Genomic DNA, 27,612 nt, shown 5'->3' with positions numbered 1-27,612 from the left:
TATGCATTTTTAAATTTATAGATGGAACGCGACCGAGCGAAATTGCTGCAACAAACATTCGCGGAGTTAAACAGTGTGTTCTCGGGACAAAACCGTCGCACGCACAGCTCGCAGCCACCGCTCGCCGTCAACCGGGTGAAAGTGACGTTCCGGGACGAGCCCGGTGAGGGCAGCGGCGTCGCACGCTCTTTCTACACGAGCTTGGCTGAGGTGAGTTTTTTGAATTGAAACTTCTTAAGGTGCATGAGGGTAAAAATTTTACGGATGAAACGCAATAATAATAATATTAGCGTCACGAAGATGTGCAGCGTTTTTGTTGAAGAAGAGATAGAGAGGATTGAGACCGATCGACCGAGAGAGTGAGAAAGGGCGAACGTAGTATGAAGCACATAGCCATGGAGCGAGAGGTGGGAGGATGGTAGTGAGCTGGATTGAGAGAGAGTAAGGGAGATCGAGAAAAATACACGCAATGGGTGATGTATTCGTTTAGTAGTTAAATATTAGAACTTTAGATGGCAATTCTGTCGTGTAAAAACTTGTGCATTAAACGCAGATTTTTTATGGGATCATTTTTGAAATCCAAGATGGCCGCAGCCCAAAATCAACAATATAGATGGATATCGATCCTAACCCTCCTGATACTCTTTTTCCATCTCAATCTCTCGTAGCCTACCCCTGGTGAAAAATACTCATTGAAATATATTGAAACTGATGAAATTTGAATTGTTTTCAATAATCCTTATTCATTTTAATGTATTTATAAATATACAGTTTACATGAAGCAACTGTTTATTTATTCAATTCTTTCCAATGAGTATTTTTAATCAGGAACTTTTCAGATGTTTCACTACTACTGTGTGTGACTTGCATACACACTTTTTTTTATGGAAAAGGAGGAAAAACAAGCGTACGGATCACCTGGTGTAAAGTGATCACAGCCACCCACATTCTCTTGCAACGCCAGAGGAATCACAGAAGCGTTGCCGGCCTTTAAGGATGAAGGTACCCATATCGTATCTTCCCGGAAACACTGCACAAGGAAGCTCATTCCACAGCTTTGTAGTACGTGGAAGAAAGTTCTTTGAAAATCGCACTGTTGAGGAACGCCACACATCCAGTGAGTGGGGATGATATCCTTATTTGAGTTTTAGAACAAACGAGCGGCCCGCCCTCGTGAACGTAAGTGATCCTAGGTCCATGCACAAGAAAACAAACGAGTCACCAGGCCACGTGAAGTTAAGTGATTGTGGCTCCTCACTCGATTTGCATGATAGGAATTGGTTTCCATATTGATGTCATTTTGAAATGTTGCCCATTGGATTTCTAAGTTGCGTACACACTGATGAAGGTAATATGCAGTATAACGAAAGGAGCATTTCGTCAAACATCCTTTGATGAAATATTTTCGTATAATAATCACATTTTGAAGGACACAGACTTAAAACGTCAAGAGATATAGGGGCAAAGTTGTGTTAAGTACTATGGCCCAATCGCAGTCAATATATATATATATATGTTATTTCTCATGTTTTTGAAACAGGCACTATTAGCGAACGAGAAACTGCCACCTTTGGAGCCGACTACGAGCAGTGGCAGCAACACCAACACGCCAAACGGCACTGGATCGGCGAGCGGGGCCGCCAGTGGTACTGGTACCAACAGCGGCCCAAGGTATAGACTGCAATGATTTTCCACGAATCAATCGTAAATTACTAAAAGTTTAATTATATATAAAGTATATGATAAATGTTATATATTATTATCATTTTCAAATCGAAAAAAATTTTCAATCAAATCTGTTTTATTTAATCCCTATTTATTTGATTTTGAAACATGTGAGAAAATATAGTTAATACAGACAATTCAATGCGTGGCGAAGAATTTTTCATTTCATTTGAATCTAAATAGTTACATATAAAACACTAAAATAATAACGTTGGCCAAATTGACAGGAGACTAATGGACACTAAATTGTTTCAAAACGGTTTCATGGTCTATTTCTCACACCTAGGTTTTTATATAAGGATAGTTATCTCACTTTCATACAGGGTTCGTCAATTACGGTAGTATACAAAGTTTATAGTTTATTTACAAATCTTTGACATGGGTGGCGTCCTGCAACGCTTCACTTTCGGTTTGCTGTGCGGCCTACTTTGTAGTTTGACGTCTATGTTTCGGTTCGTATTTACGTTTGACAATACCTTTAGACATGATAAAAATTATAAATAAAACAAAATGATATGTTAATGATATACAAATATTATTTTGTCATCACCAGAAGCAGCGGAGGAGCGAGCCGCGCCCGCACCAAGGACACGCAGCGCCGCGGACGACCCGCGCCCCGCCCGCCCTCCACCCGCGAGCCGCGCCGCCTGCTCAGCGTGGAGGCGCGCCCCTACTCGCCGCAGGTACGTCACATATAAGACACGCAGCGCCGCGGACGACCCGCGCCGCCTGCTCAGCGTGGAGGCGCGCCCCTACTCGCCGCAGGTACGTCACATATAAGACACGCAGCGCCGCGGACGACCCGCGCCGCCTGCTCAGCGTGGAGGCACGCCCCTACTCGCCGCAGGTACGTCACATATAAGACACGCAGCGCCGCGGACGACCCGCGCCGCCTGCTCAGCGTGGAGGCACGCCCCTACTCGCCGCAGGTACGTCACATATAAGACACGCAGCGCCGCGGACGACCCGCGCCGCCTGCTCAGCGTGGAGGCGCGCCCCTACTCGCCGCAGGTACGTCACATATAAGACACGCAGCGCCGCGGACGACCCGCGCCGCCTGCTCAGCGTGGAGGCACGCCCCTACTCGCCGCAGGTACGTCACATATAAGACACGCAGCGCCGCGGACGACCCGCGCCGCCTGCTCAGCGTGGAGGCGCGCCCCTACTCGCCGCAGGTACGTCACATATAAGACACGCAGCGCCGCGGACGACCCGCGCCGCCTGCTCAGCGTGGAGGCACGCCCCTACTCGCCGCAGGTACGTCACATATAAGACACGCAGCGCCGCGGACGACCCGCGCCGCCTGCTCAGCGTGGAGGCACGCCCCTACTCGCCGCAGGTACGTCACATATAAGACACGCAGCGCCGCGGACGACCCGCGCCGCCTGCTCAGCGTGGAGGCACGCCCCTACTCGCCGCAGGTACGTCACATATAAGACACGCAGCGCCGCGGACGACCCGCGCCGCCTGCTCAGCGTGGAGGCGCGCCCCTACTCGCCGCAGGTACGTCACATATAAGACACGCAGCGCCGCGGACGACCCGCGCCGCCTGCTCAGCGTGGAGGCACGCCCCTACTCGCCGCAGGTACGTCACATATAAGACACGCAGCGCCGCGGACGACCCGCGCCGCCTGCTCAGCGTGGAGGCACGCCCCTACTCGCCGCAGGTACGTCACATATAAGACACGCAGCGCCGCGGACGACCCGCGCCGCCTGCTCAGCGTGGAGGCACGCCCCTACTCGCCGCAGGTACGTCACATATAAGACACGCAGCGCCGCGGACGACCCGCGCCGCCTGCTCAGCGTGGAGGCGCGCCCCTACTCGCCGCAGGTACGTCACATATAAGACACGCAGCGCCGCGGACGACCCGCGCCGCCTGCTCAGCGTGGAGGCGCGCCCCTACTCGCCGCAGGTACGTCACATATAAGACACGCAGCGCCGCGGACGACCCGCGCCTGCATGTCCTTGGTGCGGGCTGATGCCTGGAAGGAATCGTAGAATGCACTTGGCATCTTCTGTGATTTATCTAAGGCTTTTGATTGTGTTCAACATTCAACGCTGGTCAGGAAGCTATACCACTATGGCATAAAAAGAACTGCGCTCGATCTTCTGACTTCATATCTAAACTATAGAATTCAGAGGGTCGACGTGAATGGCAGGAGATCTCCTGGGACTCCTCTCAGTATGGGGGTACAACAAGGGTCTATTCTTGGACCGTTCCTCTTCCTTATCTATATAAATGATCTTCCTAATCTTATAGAGAAAAAACATAAGGTAGTATTCAAATTACAATGGAGCACCCATATTGAAGGATTGGCGAACAGATTTAGTTCTGCAGCATACGCGGTTAAAAAGATTAGACAATTAACTGACATAGATACGGCGCGACTAGTACACTTTAGTTATCAGTATTACGTTATTCAAAAGAATTGTTAAAAAACGTTTGTGTGGTAAAGGTTACTATAACATGAATGACTTTCTTAATGATACCACAGATTGGGAATGGAGTGACCGCCCTCAGGCTATTAAATAATAAGTTTAATTGTACAATTTTACTTTGTAAAAAAAAAGCCCGCTGAGTTTGTTGCGCCCATTCTTCTTAGGTCTGAGGCATTCATTTTGGAATGGGTGGTAGTTTTTTGACTTTTATAAGTGATGTCACATACTATTTTGAATAAAGATATTTGAATTTGAATTACATTTCACCAGTGGGAATGCCGGCTCGCTCCTTTGCACAGAATGCCGGCTACATTATGGGTACCACAACGGCGCCTTTTTCTGCCGTGAAGAAGTATGTGTGAACATTACTGTGTTTCGGTCTGAAGGGCGCCGTAGCTAGAGAAATTACTGGTCAAATTAGACTTAACATCTTTTGTCTCAAGGTGACGAGCGCAATTGGGCGTATTTCCTGATAACAAACTTCACGTTTTAAGGAATGCGTGTATAATGTTTAAAGTTTAATAAATATTAGTGTATTCCATACATGTGGGTTGGGCTACTAACTCATGATGTCATTTGAAGGGTAACAGAAGGACTGCCTTTTTTGTCAGTCCGTTAATATGAATCACGTGACCAGTTTTGTGTTCTTATCTCAATTTAGTCAGGATTGTGGTTTAGAACGTTTTTCTAGAATTACGTCCAATTGTAGTGCCGCTCAGAAATTTTGAGTTTGTCAAAAATCCTAAGCGGCACTGCATTGTATTGGGCAGGGCGTATCAATAACCATCAGCTTAACGTCGTGCTCGTATCGTCCCTTATTTTCAAAAAAATTAAAATCTGTTTAAGAATACATAGTTTTTATTAACTTACTTAATATCGTGTTTGTACTACAGGCTGCTCCAGGGACTGAAGGTGCTGGATACAGTGGGGACCGGGCGGCCGGCCACAACGAGCATCTCACGGTGCATCAAGCACAATTAGGAGAAAGACTTTATCCTAAGGTGAGAACAACTGTCGAATATAAGATAATTTATACGTATAGATTGACATTCTTGCTGCTAGGCAACTGATGAAAACAGGCCAAATTTATTACTTTAGTATGCGTCAAAAACAACGTCTTACACACGCGATTTGTATGTCACTTTGAGTTAGTGTGCGTGTATTGCTTAAAATAGGGGTCAATCTCATATTTTTCGATGTTTTTACAGCTGCCACAGTCAATCTAGACGTATACATGATCTAAGATTATTAGAATATAAAAAACACTCTTTACAAATAACTATCTAATTGTCATTAGTACTTGTGTTAATTTGTTTTTGTTATGTTGTTGAATTTGCAATGATCATTTGATTTGACATATGAATTATATTCTTAACATAGCTTAACCTTGAAGTTATATTTCAATACAAAGTGACAATAGCAAGGTCTAGATAAGAAAAGTATATATTTAAGTTCTTTTTAAATAATTAAAATAGTAAATATTTACATGTGATGTACTTAAGAAAATGCATTCTCCTATCAATGAAAAAATTAAAATTATTATTCAATATTTATGTTCTTGAGATTATAATTTGTATAGTTATTCTATCTAGTGTGTGTTTACTGTTTTTTTCCCTTTACTTATTTTGTTAATATGTTTATTTTGTTAAGATAATCGATATATAGGTATTATGTACTTATGCTAGTGGCTCAAATAATATTGTATAGTAATTAGATTATATTTTGTCTATAACTGTATATTGTAATATTTTTCTGAGAAATAAATTTCTTAAATCGCAAAACGTAATATTATACAATAAATACTGTTTTCAGGTTCACTCGTTACACCCAACGTTCGCGGGAAAAATAACGGGAATGCTGTTAGAACTAACACCAGCACAGCTCTTAGTTTTATTAGCCAGTGAGGACGCACTTAGACAAAAAGTTAGAGAAGCCATGGATTTGATTGTTATGCACCCTTCCGAGGCTATACTAGGTGAGTTTCAAATCTATTACAATAAAGATTGTTCACTCATTTTGATTTTTAGCTTTTCGTATTCTCTATGGAAAATAAAAAAAAAATAGTGTAAAAATTATTTCGATACTTCAATTAGTATCCGAGATATGGAATTGTAAACTTAGGCGGAGTTTGGACCGGCCGTAGCACGCAACGTGTGACCTCATAAGTCAACACTCGCGCAGTACTGAGCGCACACCGGTATGGTTGACTAGGAGATTACGTAATTATTGTTTGAAATGTTTAATCTAAAAACAAGAAAATCGTGTGCAGTGCCGAAATATAAAAGCACAACCACTTAATTTGCCCCATCTAAGTTATTTTTTGTAGCTCCAAAGCTATTACATTCATGTACGTCTACATTCTTCGAGGTTTCAAAGTCCACATACGGCAATACTAAATAAACAGTATTTAATATTAAATGTGAGAACTCAAGATTTGGTAAACAGGCTTGTACTGCAGCTGCAAGGTTAAATTAAGTAGGTACTTTCTAATAAAAAACATTACAATAGTTACCCTTAGAAAAAAAATTTGCTTCAAGTAAGAAAGCATTTTGACTCCTCGCATTTGGTTGGCAAGAAAATCACTATTTCCAAAATGTGGGCATCGATAAGTCTATCCTATTTTAGGTAGATTATCTGATTACCCTTTTTCAAATTCTTTGTTGACCCGTGACGTCACACAGTGGCTGCGCGCCCCCGAATTTTAGATGTGTGTAAATCTAAACTAATTGGTATTTTGAAATGAAACAAAGACAATTGTAGTTATTATTTTTGACAATTGACTTTATTGTGAAGAAGTTTCAAACGATTTTGCATACCCATTCTTCATTGCTTACTGTTCTATATTTTCAGTAGGTACAATTAAGTTTTTTCCAAAATTTTTAATGTATTGTATGTATTTTTAATGTATTATTAGTAAATTTGCAATTTTTAAAGTATACTAATAATCTTTTCCGAGGGTTTTATAGTCTCTTTTTTTGCTTTTTCTTCTCTTAGGTAGTATTAAAGTAAGTATTGTTATCTTTTGTCGTGGTTTCAATCTCCTTATTTGGTATTAGATTTATTTGCTAGTCCCCTTTTTATTCGGAGCTTATCTTTATTTTTCCATTTCTTGTTTTTTTACTTTTGTGAAATTTTAACTAAAATTCCTCTCTTTATGTAGCTATATATTTTTAATCTTTATTTCATATATTTTTTTTGTTTTCATAGCGACACTTGAGTGCTTTTACCTGCTTTATTAATTTCGTTACCTATTACAGAAACTTTTTCCATCTTCCTTAATATTATAAGTTCATATTTTTGCTTCACATTTATGTATTTTTTTTTTTTGGGAGATATAACTAAATTTAGTACTATAGTTCAAGGCACTTAAATTGTATTATAATAATTTTTTTATCATTAGATTACAGATTACAGGGTGGTATAACCTTGGCTCATTAATGACTGTTTGATGTCAGCAGTCGTCAGTTTGTAAATTACTTTAGATTGGTGATATTTGTCTGGCTGGTGCCGTCAGTAACATGGTGTCCTGTCCCATTGTTAACGCGTAGTATTTTTTTAATGATAATAAGGCACGAGACGAGCAGGACGTTCAGCTGATGGTATTTGATATGCTCTGTCCATTACAATGCAGTGCTACTTAGGATTCTCAAAAAACTCATAAATCTTATGTGCCTAGTAATTTCACTAGGTAAAGCGCCTTTGAGACCGAAATACAGTAATGTTTACACATTATTGTGTTTCGGTCCTATTATATTGGTCGCCTATCTTTGCCGTGAAGCACTAGATTCACAAATTATTTAAGTTTTTTTAGTGTTAATTCCGCCAATATTTCGGCAATATTTGTATAATTATGGATTTCCGCAAAGTAACGCCTAATTCAATAAATTTTCACTAGATAGGCGCCGTTGTGGTTACCCTTAACGTAGCCGGCATCCTGTGCAAAGGTTCTTATTGATTATTAATATTCACTTGCAGATTTAGACGTGTTCTCGCTGTCGGAGCGCGGCGCGGGCGGCGCGGGCAGCACGGCGGGTGGCGGCCCCGCCTCGCCTGACGACGCGGCGCCGCTGTTCTACTCGGCCGGCCGCCGTGGGTACTACTCGCCGCGCCAGGGCCGCGCCACGCCCGAGAGGATCAACGCCTTCCGCAACGTGGGCCGGTGAGCACCGCGACACGATACCACCCGCTCACAACCCGCAAACACGCGCCCCACTATATACTACACAACTTATACACATCACAGATTTACTTAACAATATTTACATTCATTCATATAAATTATTTCGTGCACTCCCATTGAGATACTTAATAACGAAATCATTGCAACGTAAGTATTACTATATTAAAATAAAAACTTTATACGCTACTAAATTAATCATATTACTGATAGGTTTATATAAAACTTCCTATTTTATAATACCCAAATTGGCCTCTAGAAAACTAGCTTTACGTTCGATCCCTTTCAAAATAATTTAGCATCCGATATAAATCGACATACCACGGTGTCTTGTACACAAGTGGCTAATATTGATGGCTTTCATAGCACTTACATAGCGAGCATTGATAATACCTCAACATATCTTAATATACTAACTATGAATATCAGAAGTATTAACAAGAATTTAGACGATTTTTTTATTTTTATAACCCTAAGTCTTAAACTTAAACCAGACATTATTATTTTGACTGAATGCTGGATAAAACATGTAATTAATCCCCCACTTATCGCGGACTACTCAAGTGCTCATACACAAAATAACTATAATCAAAATGATGGAGTTATTGTTTACATAGCCACCTACTTGAAAGTTGCATCTTTTGAGACTTCAATTTCGGAGGCTAACTGTCTTGTTATTTCATACAACGATATTCATATTATAGCAATATATAGACCCGCGGCCTTCAAAAATCCACGGACGTTCTTAGATTCTTTTAGTATGTTCTTAGAAAGTGCTAAATATAAACGAATTATTTTAACGGGTGACCTGAATCTAGACCTTCTTCCGGATAGACTTTGCACTTATAGCCAGGAATACCAAAATATTCTTGCTCTCAACGCCCTCGTACCAGCAATCGATTGCCCTACGAGAGAAATGCGTTGTCTGGATCATTTTGCTATAAAGAACATAACACATTCCCATACATTTGTCTTTGAACCCCATATTACAGATCATGCTCCTATTCTATTAAACCTTAAATTAAACAACAAAATAATTAATACCTCGCTAAAATACAAAACTAAATACACATATGACTACGATGCCATGCAGGAAGGCTTAAGAAAACTAGACCTGGAAAGCTTTTATAAATCAAATGATACTAATTATATTGCAAACTATCTCTTAAAAAATGTTCAAGAATTAATTTCGAATAATACGCTAATCTCAATTGTCTCTAAGAAATTTAAACCTATCAAACCATGGATTACGTATAGTATTCTCAAGTGTATGAGGAAAAGAGATCGCCTGTATAAAGTATCTAAAAAATCGCCATCCGATCTAAATAGGATAACTTATACTAGGTATAGAAATATCTGTAACTCACTGTTGAAATCACTTAAGCGGCAATACTTACGAGGAAAATTAGAACAAAACACGGGTAACTCTAAAGGTACTTGGGATACTATTAAAGAAATTTGTAATTTACCTACTACTAATGATTTCCCAACTGAATTATTGAATACTAAGTCTACCCTAAGAGAATCATTAGCAGAAGTAAATAAATACTTTACTAATATCGGTAACAACCTTGCCTCATCAATATTTAGTAAACTAGGCGAACACAAAATTGATTGCTCTGATATGGCCTCAAATAATCCTCTCGGATCTCTTATGCTATACCCTACCCTACTGATATTGTCGAAGTGAAATGTATTATCCTCAAACTTAAATCAGCAAGTGCTCCAGGTTATGATAAAATTAACTCTTATTTTGTTAAGAGATTTATGAATTTACTCTTAGAACCGCTTGTTCATTTAATTAACTTAAGTCTTTCTAGTGGCATTTTCCCAGAGGTTTTTAAACAGGCAGTTGTAATTCCGGTTCATAAGAGTGGTGACAAAAAAGTTGCTTCAAACTATAGACCCATATCATTGCTGAGTGTTTTTAGTAAGATCTTGGAAAAAATAGTTAATATCAGATTAACCAAGTTTCTTGAAAAATACAAGCTACTTGCGAAAAACCAATTTGGTTTTCGGTCAAATCGATCTACTCTGGATGCAGTACTTGAGGTTACTAAATATATCACTAGTACCCTAGATAGTGCCAATAAATGCATAGGTGTTTTCCTAGATCTGCAAAAAGCATTCGATACAGTCTCAATTCCTATCTTACTCAACAGACTTTCCAATTTGGGAATTAGAGGAATAGCTTTGGACTGGTTCAAAAATTATCTTAATGGAAGACAGCAGTGTATTAAGATAGGCGATCTTACTAGTGATCTTATCACCATTGACTATGGAGTTCCCCAGGGAAGTGTTTTGGGCCCTACACTATTCCTAGCTTACATCAACCCTCTTTGTAAGATTTCTCCCACATCAGGACGTATCGTTTGCTTTGCCGATGATACTGTGGTTTTATTTCATGGAAATCAGTGGGATGACGTGAAATCGTTAGCTGAAGAAGGATTGAGCCAAATCACGTCTTGGCTGGAAAATAGTTTACTAACTGTCAATACTGCTAAGACTAAATATATGTGCTTCAATATCTCCAACAGAAATAATCCTGACGGACAATTTACTCTCCCAATACACACGTATCCTTGTAACCGGAAAAACAATCGATCTTATTGTAAATGTTACATCCTAGCCAAAGAGGAAACCATAAAATACCTTGGTGTTACGCTAGACGAACACCTTAATTGGACGGCCCACATTTATAATACAAAAAATAAAATAAAACGTCTCATTCCATTATTTAGAAACCTAAGAGACGTGGCACCAGTCGAGACAACTATGATGGTGTATCAATCTCTCTGTGTTCCAATCATGACCTATTCCATTTGTGCGTGGGGTGGAGCTGGCAAAACGTTTATGCTTCAGTTAGAACGAGCGCACAGAACTCTACTAAAAACAATTTTCAATAAGCCGTTTAGGTACCCAACCAACCAATTACATGAAGAGAGTAAACTTCTTAGTGTCCGTCAGCAATATATTTATGGCATAATTTCAAGATTTCATGTAAAAAGTAATATAAATTCTAATGATAACAGAATAAACACATTTCGTACCCCAATCACTAAAACAGGCTTTGCTCAGTCACAGTATGAATTTAATTCGGCATACGCTTACAACTACTTCAGTAAATATAATAAAAATATAAGTAAAGTAAATAAATTCTCGTTAACAAAATCTTTAAAATCATGGCTAATAGTATTAAATTACGAAGATACAGAAAATGTTCTTAAAATTAAAACTTAATATTCAATTACTAAAATTTATTTAATCTTGTGCACAGTTTGACATACTAACAAATACTTAAAAAAACACACACACACACACAGCAACACACACGCACACACACACACACTTACACACACACGCACTCATACACATACACACACACACACACATACCTCTTTTTAGTGAGTTTGCTAATTATGTTTAATAATGGATAGCCTTTCGGAAGGACCTAGCCTCTGCAACTCAGGGTATCCTATCGCAGAGGGTAGGGCACAAAAACATTTTGTACCACATATTATTAGTTGAATAAAGGATTATTATTATTATTATTACTATTCCTCCTTGATTGAGTGTTATCGGTACACACACACACACACACGCACACTACAATGAATACACTATTCAGGAGAGAGTGTCATGGTCAAAGTGAAAGATGCTCCACTTCAATTTTATATTTTTTCACCGACTACAAGGGAAGGGTTATGTTTTTTATTTTTAGGTGTGATTATTTTATGTGATTATTAGTTAATATACGATAATACTACTACCACCATTTTTTATAATAGGCTTTGCTTATCTCATGTGTTTTAGTAACTATAAACTTCTGAACAAAAATTTACATTCCTGGCTTTTAAGTACAACACGCTGAGATTTTCTGGACATTTAAAAAAAACTTTCGTGACGACTCTGGACTCAACCAAAAATTGGTGGGGCGCGTCTTCGTGAATTGCATTATCTATACCACACAATCAAACTTGGATTATTTTATTGAATTAGGCGTTATTTTGCGAAAATCCATAATTATCCAATATTGTAAACCTTCTTGAGTGTAAATTTCGCTAAAATTCGTTTCAACGAATTTGACACGTGTTTCGACTCTACACGAGGCAACCTCAGGAGATATTGACTCGCCAAACTCTGGCACGAGTCTCCTACTAAATTAACTCTCATAAAAAGTCGAAACATTTGGATACGTATAATTTATAAAGTTGTGCAGTTGCCTATGGCAAAGAATATGTTTATTACAATCTTTGTAACTTAGGATTAGTATATTTTGTAAAATATGCATTTCATACAGATTAACTGTGACTACTATAGTAGTAAGGAAGATACAAAAATAAAATTTGAAACGTAAGGGAGATGCAATATATCCAAATTTAATTTGTATATAATATTGTCCAAGTAAGTGATAAACTTAACTACAATTAACGCGCTATTTGAATGCTCCACGCTGTCTGCACTTTTCGTCTCGCGCTTCGTACGCTTACCACGTGACATCACGTTAATACTAAAGCTGCGACTTACTTAATAATGACCGATCCGAGTCCATCAGTTTTTATTCATCGCCAGGCACGAGAAATGTCGAAAAAGGTTTTAGACATGTCTATTAAAGAAACGCAGAACAAAAATTGATATTTAATTATTAGGTTGAAATGTTTAAATTTATCGACACACTCATAATTATGGTCACATCACTATCGCATTCCTGAACTCTGCATTCAACCCGTGCGTTATCTGTAGATATTAAAATATATCCTCTGTTATGGTTAACATATTTATCATAGACTTTAATTTGAAATCTACATTATAGTACCCCTGTGTAGTTGCAAATTTTTCATATATTATTATATGAGATTAATGCATGATGATTCGAAACAGATTTTAATAAAGCCTATCTGAATAAAACCTTTTCAGAGTGTTTCTTCTGGTTTTCAAATAATTAAATGATATTGTAATTGTTAATTACCCTTAACCTTTATTTTTTTTGTTTATTTACAGAATCATAGGACTGTGCTTACTACAAAATGAACTTTGCCCCATGTTCCTGAATCGTCATGTGCTGAAGTATATCCTAGGCCGTAAGATTAGGTTCCACGATCTGGCATTCTTCGACCCGGTGGTGTACGAGAGCTTGCGACAGTTGGTCGTCGACGCGGAGACCGGTGACTCAAACTCATTGTTTGCTGCCCTTGATCTCAACTTTAGGTGAGGCTCTTTATAGTTAATTTTCGCTTGAGGCAGGATTTGGCTGGCTCTGCAGGGTTCAGCCATTGTAATGTGCGCTTTTCATCACATGCAATGTCGAAATCGATTTAAAATTCCTTCATTATTGTGCTGATTGAGTAACGTAACGTAGCAATCTAAGCGAGTTTTTCGGCTTGTTTCCCTTAATTCATGAGGTACCCACCTTTCAAGCTTTTTTACCTTCCCACTTTGCTTCAAGTGGATTAAAACAGTTTTATCACTAACAACGCAGCCTGCAGCTAACTCGGACGTGGTTTGTGATGGATCCGCTTCCACAATAGCCTTCAATTCTTCATTATCAATTTGGTCCTCCGCCATCCACAGGGCTTGTTCTGCAGGTCGAAATTTCCAAAACGAAAAGGCTCTGTGTTTTCTTTTGCGACTCCGCAGCCATACACATCATTAACCCTTTGAGCCGTTTCTGCAGCACTGTATTTTCTAATAATAGGTATATTTAATGTTTACAACTATAATATAGGTATTGTACACACAACGAACAAATTATAATATGATTTAATATTTTTGTATAACTCTATACATTAACAATATAAGTCAAAATCAACATATTATGCTATTCATTCATTCCCTTTGATAACAAAAAAAATATTACTATGGGAAGACTACAGTAACTGTTAAGAGGAGTGCTGTAAAACCGTCGTATGCACTAACACAATTATGTACTGAGTCAGCTCCCTTTAGCAGGGAATCACGCGCGGAATTTTTTTGAATTTTTTGTAAATTATCATAAGTATTTTAAGATTGTAAGTAATATTGTAAATCGAAGGTATGTGTTTTTTATTGCTGATAAAGTGTTTTCTACTCTATTTAAGTGTATTTTTTTGTATAGTCTTGAAATGTGTGAAGAAGAGGGAGGAGGGTGCGTAGAGCTCGTACCCGGCGGTCGGGAGATTGAAGTGACAGCGCTCAACGTGTACGACTATGTGAGGAAATACGCGCAACATCGTATGCTCTTGTCGCAGGAAAAGGCACTCGAGGTAATATCATATTATTATAAATTATCGCTACCTAAAAAAATTACAACTAAATATTATTCACATAATGTAGGCATGGGCGTAGCGAGGTACGGGCAGGGAGCGGCACCTGTCCCCCCACTGATATGCTTGTCTTGAAGTTTAAATAGATTATGTAAAGAACCGCGCGGATTGTTTAAGTAATAAAGCTATTATTTCTTGTTGTTCTATATTGTTTTAAAAAATTGTTACCTCACCTCCACTATAACTAATATGAGATACTCGCATGTTAAAAAACTACGACTCAAACAATATAGTCAAGGATTTTCTTTATCTGCCCGTCCCCCTTTATTTAGAATTCTCGCTAAGCCCATGAAAGTAGGTAGTAATTTCATTAGTTGATAAATTTGCATATAATTTTTTTTAAACTTTTATGTGTATACCTAATTAATAAAATAAAGTAGCCAATTGTTTAAAAAAATGCAATTTGTAAAAAAAACTGCTTTTTTTATTTATTTACTTTTACTTTCTTTTAAATTAAGTAATAATTTGTAAAATTTCTTTTCAAAATTTGCCATAGAAATGCCAAATGATGACTGCCGCGTTAAATAGTTTATTGTTTATCATAGCTGTATTTGATCCTACGACATACTAGTCTGATTGTATGTCCGACTAGTATGTCGATTCATTGACAATCATAATGCATGTACACATATAAGCTTGTAATAGTTATTTATGCAACTGTTGTGTAATAAGGGGTATTAAAACACGAATGTGGATTCATCTCACGAGGCGAAGCCGAGTGTGATAATAGTATCACATGAGTGTTTTAATATCTAATTATCAACAGTTGCATACAAGACTTTATCTACACCCAAAATATGAATCCTCTAAAAGATTCTGAAACAGTTAGCTTACCGCTAACATTAAAACAGCCAGTCCTAGTAGTAACCTAATATCATCCATTACTGATTATATACAAATAAACTAAGTATTAATGAAATAATTATTTATTTTAGTATTAATTTACATTTTGTATACTGCAATAATTAAAATTCACTTGAATATTATGTTCTTTTGGAAATTAATCGCACATTTTTTGTAAACAAAACAATAAAAATATCGAAGAAAAATCGCGGGGAAGAAAAATCGACCTACTACTTTTTTTTTACGGCGCGCGACGTTCTGGTAGTGTGGAACGCGCGTAAACCAAAATGTTCTTTTTTTGAAATTCATACAGATGCCACGCATCGAGCAATAAGAATATGGCTGTCTGTTAAAAGTCTTTGAGCATGAAGGGAATGAAAAAAAAATAGGAGTGTTGTTATGAAATTCAGTACAACATTACAACACTCTTTTGGATGATAATGGTTATTAGAACATTGGGTGTTTTATTGTTTGCAATAAACTAACTGTTTCAGAATCTTTAATAGAGGATTTAAAGCATGGGTGTAGATAAAGTATTTAAACGTATTGTAATTTAATGACGATGTATATTATGTATAAAGACCGATTACCATAAATTTTTCTTCTTCTTCTTTAGGCAATCCGAATTGGTGTCCTTGATGTTTTGCCGGAATCGGCTCTAGAAGGCCTCACTGCCGAAGATTTGCGTCTGCTGCTCAATGGAGTGGGAGATATAAACGTTACAGCATTGGTCTCCTACACCAGCTTCAACGACGAGAGCGGCGAACCACCCGAGCGACTCGCGCGGTTCAAGCGGTGGCTGTGGGCCATCGTCGACAAGATGACGCATCTGGAGAGACAGGACTTGGTGAGTCTTGCACTTGCGTTACCCGGATTTCAAACAAAATAATGTTAACCGAAGTCTCGAACGTATGGAAGATAGCTTTACGGCTGGTTACGGATACATTGCTGTCACCGTTTAAGGACAAAATCTTATCTATCCATAGTTATAGTCTAATGCTTTATGTCGATAGCTTATTGAAATGTAAGTAAGCGTAAAAGGATAGATTTGTCTACCTCTAGTAAGTTAAACCAAGGATAGATAGGTTATTGTAAACTGCCGTTAGTGTTACAAAGACGTTCTACACACATAATATAAGGACATATCATTCGCAGTCTGACAGTGGAACGGAAAAAGTGTGTTTAAAGACCACCGTCCGAATGAAATCTGAACTGAATAAATGTTATACATTGCTGCTCATTGACCAAGAATATTTTAAACAACTGGAGTAAATGCGGCAATGTATAGATATAGCAGTTGAAACTTATTATAATGTAATTTGTGGCATGTTCCATATTTCGGCTTTGTTTTTATACGACATGATTTGTATGTCTATCGTATCCGTGCAACTACCATCCAATCACCATTGCCCCTCTTTTCTTTAATCATCAACCGCCATGGGGCCTCCCTCTGCATCTATATTTCGCAGTATTCGCAGGCGTCTCAGACCTGTAAGCAAGGCCTCCCCAGTACCAGCTTCTTCCACATCCGTGGTATGTGGTAACATACCACTAAGAGAGACTAGAATCATCGCCGATCAGTTGATAATGGGGTCTTTGCATGTACATCTGTATTTATATCACGGCCTGTGATCGGAGCCCAATTCCAACAACGAACGCCTTGTCGGAATTAGTATACATTATGCGCAACACGATGACGTGTGCCATTCCGCAACAGCGCGTTTCACAATATTTTTTTATTTTTCTTCGCACAGCCACTCTGCGGAATTATGTTCTGCTGCTGTATTCCCGTACCGATACGACTTAGGACATTCAAGCTTAAAGCATAATCCCGGTTTTGAGTTTTAACTTTAATCTCGCCTTAAAATCATTTTAATTATTTGGTATTGCATATGTTCATGAGCGGCCAGTTTTTAACCAATGGGGCTACTTGCCCATTTGCCCTCTCTAAGACGAAAATTACTATTTTGTCGTCTCTTATGGTATTGGCGCTCCTGTTTTCACAATTAGGCCACTTAGTTGGGTCCATTTCGCGTGCAGTGTTGGCCAGTCACTCCAACCAGCACAGCTCCTTCCAGAACACTCCTGGGGTGTTCGCAGACTTCTCGGATCGACCTCGTATTCGTTGGTTGGCTACCCCTGCACATTCTAGGAGTGACCGTCTCGTCCTCGGCCAGACAACTTCTGGCCCTTAGGATTGTCCGTTACGCCGATTGTGTTTGTATAGCGATGTGTAGACCCGTTAGGGTGCCCACCATGATGCGGATGTCATGTCTGATACACGGACGAGTAAAAAAAAAGACTCCGTGTCACCTTACATAACAGAGAAGCACCAAAACAAGCCGGTAAACGTGAAAATACATAGCCCCACACACACACACACACACACACACACACACACACACACACACTTACACTAATACTAATACAAGCAGATATGCCGCCATTATGAGATTTGCCATCGTCTGTGACAGATCAGTTTGCGTCGCAATAAAATATTTTTAAAATGCCGTCGTGATTTGTGAAAAAGTGTAAAAACAATACTATAAAAGTATCTGTGGCCATATATGATTATTTAAGGGAGAAAATATTGTGTAACTGGTATCACCGTAACCGCACACACACTAGCATAAAGGTGCTTCACTTGTTAATATCACGGTGCGGAGTCCTTCTTTTTTTACTCGTCCGTGATCTGATAAGTCTGTTTAGGCTGATAAGTCGTCGTATCAGTTTGGGCGATAGTGCAGGAATCGCTTCTTTCGACTGTCTACAGATTGAGACATATATCCATCGGGTGTTTTGAAGTTTGTTCGTGAGAGAGCGTTTGCTCCCTAGCGTAGTCAGTACCGCCACGTACTATCGGATGTACCATACTAGGCTATCTATTTATGATAATATATACAGGCTCCCCCTAGTTAACTACAGATGCTAAAATTTGTGTTCATTTTTTTTATGAAAATAAGGGACGAGGACGAGCAGGACGTTCAGTTGATGGTAATTGATACGCCCTACCCATTACAATGCAATGCCGATAAGGATTCTTGGAAAACCCAAAAATTCTGAGCGGCAATTCAATTTCGCTCGTCACCTTGAGACATAAGATGTTAAGGCTCATTTGCACAGTAATTTCACTAGCTACGGCGTCCTAAACAAAAAACAGTAATGTTTACACATAAGTGCTTCACGGCAGAAATAGGCGCCATAGTAAAATAACATTTATTTGTAAATTGTTTATTATTATTAGCTGATATCAATATTAACCATGATTGCAGGTGTATTTCTGGACGGGATCGCCAGCTCTGCCCGCTTCAGAAGAAGGTTTCCAGCCAATGCCGTCGGTGACCATCCGGCCGGCTGACGACGCGCACCTGCCGACTGCTAACACCTGCATCTCCAGGCTCTACATACCGCTATATTCCTCACGACATGTTCTCAAGCATAAGCTATTGCTCGCCATTAAAACAAAAAACTTCGGCTTCGTTTAATAATTATCCACTTATCGCCAATGACGTTAGTTTTAAGCTCGGTAATTCGAGACTGCCGTTGTAATCCACTCGTATATCGTTGTACTTGTATTGCCATATACCTACAACTAGATCTAATTCAAATTGGTAGTTAGCATTCTCTCTCATACAAGGTTGTATGTTTGTATAATATTGATATTATTATTAAGAATTTTGTGACTGGGGCGTGTTATGACTGAAATTTAATATTCTACTGTTTCCTCATTGGCCCGCACAACTATGAAATATGTTCTATACAAGACATGTAAAACTCATTAACTTTGTAGTTTTATTTCAATGGGTCGCGATCCGCGCGCGTCTTTTACAACGGCATATTAACAATAACTTGATGTATTTGTCAAATAATTCAACAACATACTATCACTAAATAAGTTAATAATAATAATGTAATGTAGTAAATATTGAAATCATAAATAGCGCTTTGTAGATTTTTTGTTCTGTTCTTTAAAACTTGAGATGTTATATTGTATATTTATTTACATTTGTTTAAGTGCGGTTAGAGACTTACCGACTGCATTTCAACGTTTTATAACATATTTATTGTACCCATGAAAGGACGAGCAAACACTGACTTATTTGTTAGTGAGGCTTATAATATAGAGTTTTATAAAAAGGTGGAAAGTGATACTCCGCTGTGTTTTGTTTGGATTATTGGAAGGAGAGGCCGGCAATTAGTAATTGAGGGTCATGTGATAACAGAGGAATATGCCTCTTATCTCTAAATTTAATATTATAAGAGATTTAGATGTCATTCGATTAGTTATATTATTAAGGTTCATAATAAATACTTCTCAAAACGCTTATTTTAATCTTTTATTCACATGTTAGATTACTGTGAACAAGCATGGAGAGACCGTTAAATAATTTGTTTGGGTGTTTGGTCGACCTGATTATTCTGGTTAACTGCCACAGAAATCACAAGGAGTTCATTACTTTTGCCTCTCTGGTTGTTCATGCAACAAAAAAAACTTCAGTCCATCTTTAAATACATATATTTCTGTAAACTTAACAATATTGTAAATGAAAGATTTAAATTAATGTCGTGATACGTGCGCTCGCGCCGGCTACCTCGGCTTCGGTCTGGTGATGCCCACTCATAATCATAATAGAAAGACACAATCCAGGCTTATAAAAGCTGGTGCCTTATTCCACAAAAAGCTGTTTTGTCAGATATTAGGTATGTAGTCTACATTATGAACAATCTACGAATACATGGCTGAGCTCTAACTAATAAAGTTTTCCTGTGTTTAGGATATTAGCATTCCCTGTACATCGGTAAGTAGTAAACAAGTAGGTACTCCGACAAGTTAGATGGAAGGAGATGGTGTGCTGCCAGCAATGGTAACGAGTCCAGTATGTTTGTAGATAAGCGTATGTTATTGGAAAATATACGCGATAAACACTTAGGCTTAGCACAATCGGAAATCCCCACCTGTTCTCAAAAATTTCGCTGAATGATCGAAAAACAAACCTTGTTCAATTTAACTCCAAAATTGCGCGGTATAAGAACAAAGAAATCATTTCTCGGTCACGAAATATTGAGAGATTTCGCGGTCAACTGAAACTGTGTTTAGGATAAATATCAGTAAAAGTATCAGCTCGTTTTTTTTTACTTTATTTAGTAGTAATCTTTAGCTCGATTCGAGCTGCTCGAACCTTGCATCGCAATCGTCAGTGATATTATATAATAGGCACTCTGATTAATGGCGTTACGTAGAGATGTCGCATCATTGAGTGTTTTCTACCTCATCTATGGCAAGGAATTTTTCTAATGTTCAAATTTTTAAATTGATTCCTCAGCCGAAATCCACTTTTGCACCACAAACCTACATAAAAAGGTACCATTCTTATTATATGAATATGTGGAGTGCGGTTTAACAAGGAACCGCCATGTACAACTAAACAGTGGAATGAAGTTATAGTATCTTAAGAAAGGCTGCGGTCTTGAAAGAGTGTGCGCCTGTGATCACATACCGTCAGGTGACCTAGGTTAGGTTCCTATGCACGTTTGTCCTCTTCCATAAAATATTTATGTTATAGTTTCAATCTTTCGTCACTTACTAAATAAATAATACATAATATATTCCCAAATTTGAGTGTTTTATTATTCATGTATTTAATTACAACGTTTTCTTTTGGACAAAATATTAACTGTACTTGTTCAGACGCGTTACGGTAAAATAATGGGAGTAAAATTTTACAATTCGCACCAGCAGCGATTTGAAATAAACACCATGAAGGTAGCCGATGAATCTCCCTTAAGTTTAGTGTGGACGTATACGTTTTAATATAATACAGGTTTATCATATGTTAATATACTTCATTATTAATAAAGAATTGAACTTCCTGGAAGTTGCTCTGTTTAAGGTATTCATATACTTCACTGTAGTGTTCATAGCGCGGTTGACATTGCGATTGTAAAACAAACAGCGCTAACAAATGTGCTTCTAAGTAATCTTTTTTCAAAATACCCTTAATGAGAGACATTTCAAAGACTTTTCTTCCTTCGTTACAAGGGAAATATTCATTCAAAAAGAAGCACAAGCCATCTTTGTACACATCTATTATGGAAACGAAGTATTCTGTTGCCAGCTCTTTAATTTCGCTTCCAATGTTCTCTCCTAAGATAAATCCGACAACCTTCATTGCGTTGGTTTTGTTTGTTTCTCTAAATAAATTATTGTTTTCTGATAAAGCGTGCCTTATTGATTTGAAATAAAGCATTGTTAAATGTATTTTTACGTAGGTTTCGAAATGTTTTACTCGTGGTAGTACTTTTTGAAGACGACATATAAGATTTTCAAACATTGGAAAAACTGATACGTATTGTGGATCCATAAATGCTTTGGTATACTTTAATGTCTGCAAGAATTCTTTAATATATTCTAATATATCCGATTCGCGTTCAGTCCAAACACTTTCCATTCGATCAAATAACGGATGCAGAACATTCTCGATTTTATAACATTGAATGTCTGCCGTCCTCGATAATAGCAAATATTTTGCGATAATTCGTAAATACCTACTAATCACAGGCTTCGTAAAGTCTTTGTCGTTTTCTTTGTACGTACATTTTTCAATAAAGTCAGATATGATTTCACGAACTACGTCATCATCAATATCGGTAATATGTTTCTCAATATTTGGAAGTATGATAAACAATTTCTCTTTGTTTGTTTTCTTAAAAGATTGGTAAATTGTAGAAAAGTAATTAGCTTCGATGTTTTCCGGAACCTTTTCTGGCAGACAAAGTTTACTTTGTAGTTTGGGTGATAGTTTTTTGGTGTCTAAATGTAAGAGTAAATCTTTAAGGATGTCCCAAACATCCACATTCATCTTATCTCTCTTCTGGAAGTAACACTTTAGGGCAACCATTAATGCAACTTCTGGTTTAATAAGAGCAATATTTTTGAATGCTTCCACTTCAAGAGGCGAACACAATGCAGCCTTCAGCGCCAATTTTGCTGTTGTGTTCAATTTGAGACAAGATTTTATATAATTTTCTTTAGCATTCCTTCCGCAAACTAATACCTGATTGGCGACTGCTTTTGCGCCTATGAAACGCCAGTCAACGGTATCGATATTTACAGATGGACTCGTATTATGTGCATTGGATTTCAATGCTGCTGCGAACCTGCGAGTTTCTTTATTTGTCACATTCAGATTTTGCAATTTTTTCAGCAGCATCTGATCAGAAGATAACTTTGTCAACGGCCTAGCTAATGAAGGCTTCAACTTCTCATTGGCTACTTTTTCTAAAGCACATAAATGCTTCATTGCCAAGCCGTTAGTCTCGCCGAAATAAATCATCAAGCTCGACAGGAAACGGTCATGGTTTACTGTTTTTTTTGTAACTAATTTCGCAAAGCTTTCTCCATTGTCCAACAAAGTAACATCATGTCTTAAAGCGTTTATATATGAAGCCTCATTTTGTTTGATTGGAAATGTTAGTGATATTAGTTGACGACGAGCTATGCGACTATCGTATAATTTGTTTATTAACTCAAGATTATTTCGCGCCGCTTCTGTCAGTATACGATCAGCCTCGGGCACTGTTTTGACTTTCATTTTGTATGTTGTGACTAAATCTACAAATTCCTTTGGGTAATCGGGCAGAAGCAATGGCAGCAAATGATTTTCGATTGACGATATCTCTGATGTATTTAGCTTATAATCTTTAAACGTTGAAAAATTATTTTTATAAGAATCCATCAATATTTTTGGAGGACAAATTCCATTAGTTATATAGTGGAGCAACGAAGCATGCAGGCCTTCTACACATAGCAGTTCACCGATGACTCCGTCGAGACCTAACCCATGGCCAAAGTTTAAGATAAGACTCCACACGTTATCAGGTAATCGCCAGCAAGATACCCGTTTTACGAGAGACCTTACAATGGCTGCTCGTAAGTTACTCGGTTCGTTTATATGACGCTCTACAAGCAACTTCAGCAATGTCTCAACTCGCTGTATAACGCCACCGCTTTTGCTGACAAGAACTAACATTATATTCTGCCTACCTTGTATCGTACTCTCGGCTTGCAGGCGATTGGTGAGTTCATTGAAAGCTTGAGTAAAGCCAATGAAGCGATATCGATCGAAAAGTATATCTAATGGTGTCTTGCGTATAGCATAACCACTTCCACATTTCATTGCAACACTGTAACCAGCAAACTTACGTTTACGTAACATCGGTCTCCCACAGAAATCCTCACATTCAAAATCGAAATAAAGTTCCTGTTCTACATCTTTAAACACATGATCATCATCATTACTAAGTTCGAGTGGCATCGGTTTAGGGTAAGGCCACTCAGTAATTTTATCGCCAACATTCTTCTCAACAAACACTCTTTTTTTAAAGGCACTCCGTTCGTCTGGCTTCATGCGTTTAATAAGAGGCTCTACTCCTTGATACGAGAACCAATGTTCAAGGTATTGCGACCTGGCCAATTTCAACACGAGCTCTTGGCATTCTTCAGATGATAAACATTGTGCAACCGCGTTTATATTCAGAATTTGAAGAGTGTACATCTCGCATTTTTGCATGAATCTTTCTTTATAGTTTTGCATAATAAATTTAGATGATGACACACTTAGACGCTGGAAGTTATCAACATTAAAATAACATTCCACAAGATCTAAATATGAATTACCATCAGATTTTAAAATAGATTTCAGACTGTCGAAATACTTTTGCTCATTCTCTAGGTATCGTGCTAACGCGTCTCTATTTGCTTTCAACAGATCAAAGTATAATTTGCCAACAATTGGATTAAGTTTGCATAATATTTCTAAGTGATTGGGTGTCAATTTTTCAATTATATCAGCAACCTGTTCGGCAATGAATTCAGGAGAACAATGTCTCATATATTTAATTGATTCATTAAAATCAGATTTGTAATATTTATAAAATTCCTCACATCGTTCGGGAACTTTCAATTTAATCTGGATGAAATGTTTAATTTTATTAACAGCTGGTTTTATCATTTCTCCATACAGATTTTCTTCTAAGTTCTTTGGATTTATAATTCCACTATACTCTTCATATAAAAGCCAATCACATTTGAGGGCTCTAGTTACATAAAGCATATCGCGATCCTTTAGTGTGTTTAGAATATATTCGACATCCTTATTTTTAACTGCTAGATCTATTTTGAAAATTTTGTCAATGACTGTATTTTCAGGGTGGATTTTGATGATGAGTGCTGCATTTCCTGTATCTTTAGTTTCTCTGACGAGTCTGTTTAGGTGTAAATGGCGTTCACCTAGTGTGTCACCGCTTAGGATGATGTTACTGCTGTATGCCATCTGTAATGAAGAAATAAAAACATTTAACAACTATAAAGTATATAAAAACAAAACATAAGCACAGTTTACACCCAGTAACAGTGCAACACTTCAGAAAGGTAAGGTGTGAGAAAATGAGACGATGCATTCGTCTCTGTATCAGAAGTGAGATAATAGAAAGAAAAATTCAGATATTTTTTTATCAAAACTAGCCATTCGAAAATTTGGTTTTGAAGTGAACACTCCTTAGCCGCATTGGGCATTTTTTGTTAAGGGAAAAATCTTATGGGTTCGCGTCACCGACATACTATGACTGGCGCACGCGATAAATCTAGTGAGTTTGACCGAAATGCTTATAATAGTGTTGTGTACATCATCATCATCAGCGGAAAGACGTCCACTGCTGGACAAAGGCCTCCCACAAAGATTTCCACGACGATCGGTCCTGCGCTGCCCTCATCCAAGGTATTCCGGCGATCTTGACCAGATCGCCGGTCCATCTTGTGGGGGGCCTACCAACGCTGCGTCTTCCGGTACGTGGTCGCCATTCGAGGTCTTTACTGCCCCAACGGCCATCTGTTCGTCGAACTATGTGCCCTGCCCACTGCCACTTCAGTTTCGCAATCATTTGGACTATGTCGGTAAATTTGGTTCCTACGGATCTCCTCATTACTGATTCGATCTCGCAAGGAAACTCCGAGCATAGCCATGGAGAGCCATTGCCCTCTGAGCGACATCGAGTATATGGCTTAGTCTTCCATGGTCTCTGCCATGATTACGATATCGTCTGCGTATCGAAGGTGAGTGATGTATTCGCCGTTGATGTTGATGCCCCGTCCGTTCCAGTCTATAAGCTTAAAGACATCTTCCAACGCAGCGGTGAACAGCTTGGGCGATACGACATCGCCTTGTCTGACTCCCCGGTGCAATTGGATAGGCTTCGAGATGGACTGACATTGTGGCGTTTCCATACAAACATTTCAACGCTATGATATATCGCATGTTATAACAAGCACAATAAATGTTTTTCTAAGTAATATTATCTGTGTTTGTCCTTTATAATCTAACAGCATGTATACTTCTTTCCGGTATAATAAGAAAATATAACTTTGTACAAGCTTGGCACGAATCATTATTGTAAGCAATAGTAATTCATTACCACTGATAAAAAAACAGACTCTAGGCTTGGTGGTCTACTGAAATGTGACTTTGGCTGAATTGTGGTGCCCCTTCTGCAGAACACCATAATAGGAAGAATAGAATATCTAATTCCTGATCATTTCCCATTTGTTGTGAGCTTTTTGTATTGTTATACTTTTTCCAAATAAATTTGTGTGCAAATTACTGAAAATTCTATTTCTATTTTGAAATAAAAAACAGGTTATTTGAGATTTATATATATTATACAATTTATATTAGGCATCAAGAAGCAATGTTTATAATTAATAATCAAAATAAATGAAAAAAGAGATACCTACCTAGCTACCTAGCATTCGCTTATGGTTTCAGCTTTATGCTAATGCAGGTCATTACAAATTTCATTATACAAAATGCTCTTTTACTGATATATACAAGATATAGGTAGTAAGACTTAACATAGGAATTTCAAAATGGTACTATACAATACAATGCAGAGTTGGGAGTGAGGAAAATCTTACATTTGAAGGAAGGTTTTATGTTTATTAACTATCTCCTCTTATCTTTTTACGGATATTTTAAGTAGATTCAGATATATATAGAATAAACAGTAAACATGGGAATTCAATGTTGGTTTATTGGTATTAAACAGTCCAATGCAAAATCTGGAGTTGTTATAATGCAATGATGTGATATATTTAGTAGTATGGCTATTAAGACACCAACCACCTTTTATAATACCTATTTTATGGAACAACAGTTATACAGATTCAGATTGACAATTAAAACTAAAAGCAAAGCACCTTTATCATTTTACAATAGTATCCATATCGTATCTTTTCCGGTAATTTGGTTAGATATTTTTTATAATTATTACTTACTCACTTTCAAATTGATCTAAGTTATTATTATTTCATCGCATCTCTTCGACAAATTTTTACTTAGCACTATTTATGGTAGCACAAAGGTAAACGTAACACAGCACCTATTTTTAAGCTTTAGCACTTTTTTTAAACATTTCATCAAGAATAATATATTAAATAAATTTTTAGTGTCAACAATCAATTTATGTTTACGAATTATAATTATTTTTCTAAGATTTTAAGTTGAATATTAATATTTATCAAAAGTGATTCCGACTTAAGATTAAGATCACTTAAGATTACGTAGTATTTACATCCTATTTGGAGTTTGGATCTACGCTGGATGGATTTGCTATGGGTTGTGAATTTTGTGATTAGTGAATTACTGACAGACTAAAGAAAATTATTATAATACCGTATATTAATATACTTACTCTAACGTATAGAACAATTTTACTCTAACGAGTTTTCGACTTTGGCTATAGCGAATACCATCACTAATTCACTAATCATTTTCATTTATGCATTTTATATAGTCGGATATATAATTATTCCAGATCAAAAATGTAAACAATGGTGTTGCCAACAACAAAACAACCTTTTCCAGTGTGCGTGTTGAAATACACTAAAATATCATTTCAAAATTGTAAGTTTAGTCTATATACAGATAAATAAATATTGCACAAAGTTTTCTCTTTGTAATATAGAATAAAATACATCCAAAAATTAAAATGTAAATTTATTGTGCAAACTTTACTTTGACACTGGCAATAAGATAGAAGCTCTAAACTTTGGGGCCTATGGACTTGCATCC

The 27,612-nt window shown here is 37.7% G+C and overlaps 2 protein-coding genes across 4 annotated transcripts; one reads left to right on the top strand and one right to left on the bottom strand.

Moving 5' to 3' along the window:
- Positions 1 to 380: 380 nt before the first annotated feature.
- Positions 381 to 19,814, top strand: LOC126971298 (E3 ubiquitin-protein ligase UBR5). The gene is made up of 9 exons (XM_050817521.1): positions 381 to 418; positions 3,581 to 3,638; positions 5,059 to 5,166; positions 5,978 to 6,140; positions 8,141 to 8,324; positions 13,344 to 13,550; positions 14,437 to 14,584; positions 16,104 to 16,334; positions 18,760 to 19,814. The coding sequence occupies exons 1-9, from the start codon at positions 381 to 383 to the stop codon at positions 18,970 to 18,972; spliced, it is 1,350 nt and encodes a 449-aa protein (XP_050673478.1). The 3' UTR covers positions 18,973 to 19,814.
- A 171-nt stretch (positions 19,815 to 19,985) lies between these two features.
- On the bottom strand, positions 19,986 to 27,361 carry LOC126971226 (uncharacterized). 3 transcript variants are annotated; one of them, XM_050817404.1, is made up of 2 exons: positions 27,233 to 27,361; positions 19,986 to 24,819 (listed from the first exon to the last, which is right to left on the bottom strand). In XM_050817404.1, exon 2 carries the CDS (start codon positions 24,817 to 24,819, stop codon positions 21,322 to 21,324), a length of 3,498 nt encoding a protein of 1,165 aa, XP_050673361.1. In that variant the 5' UTR covers positions 27,233 to 27,361; the 3' UTR covers positions 19,986 to 21,321. The 3 variants fall into 3 exon arrangements, with proteins under 3 accessions (XP_050673361.1, XP_050673363.1, XP_050673362.1); XM_050817406.1 differs by lacking the exon at positions 27,233 to 27,361 and adding an exon at positions 27,113 to 27,131; XM_050817405.1 differs by lacking the exon at positions 27,233 to 27,361 and adding an exon at positions 26,821 to 27,012.
- Between the last annotated feature and the right edge of the window lie 251 nt (positions 27,362 to 27,612).

This window comes from Leptidea sinapis, chromosome 23, assembly GCF_905404315.1.
Source record: "Leptidea sinapis chromosome 23, ilLepSina1.1, whole genome shotgun sequence".
NCBI lineage: Eukaryota > Metazoa > Arthropoda > Insecta > Lepidoptera > Pieridae > Leptidea > Leptidea sinapis.
The sequence above is the reverse complement of the archived record's forward strand: the minus strand, read 5'-3'. Positions and strand labels throughout refer to the sequence as shown.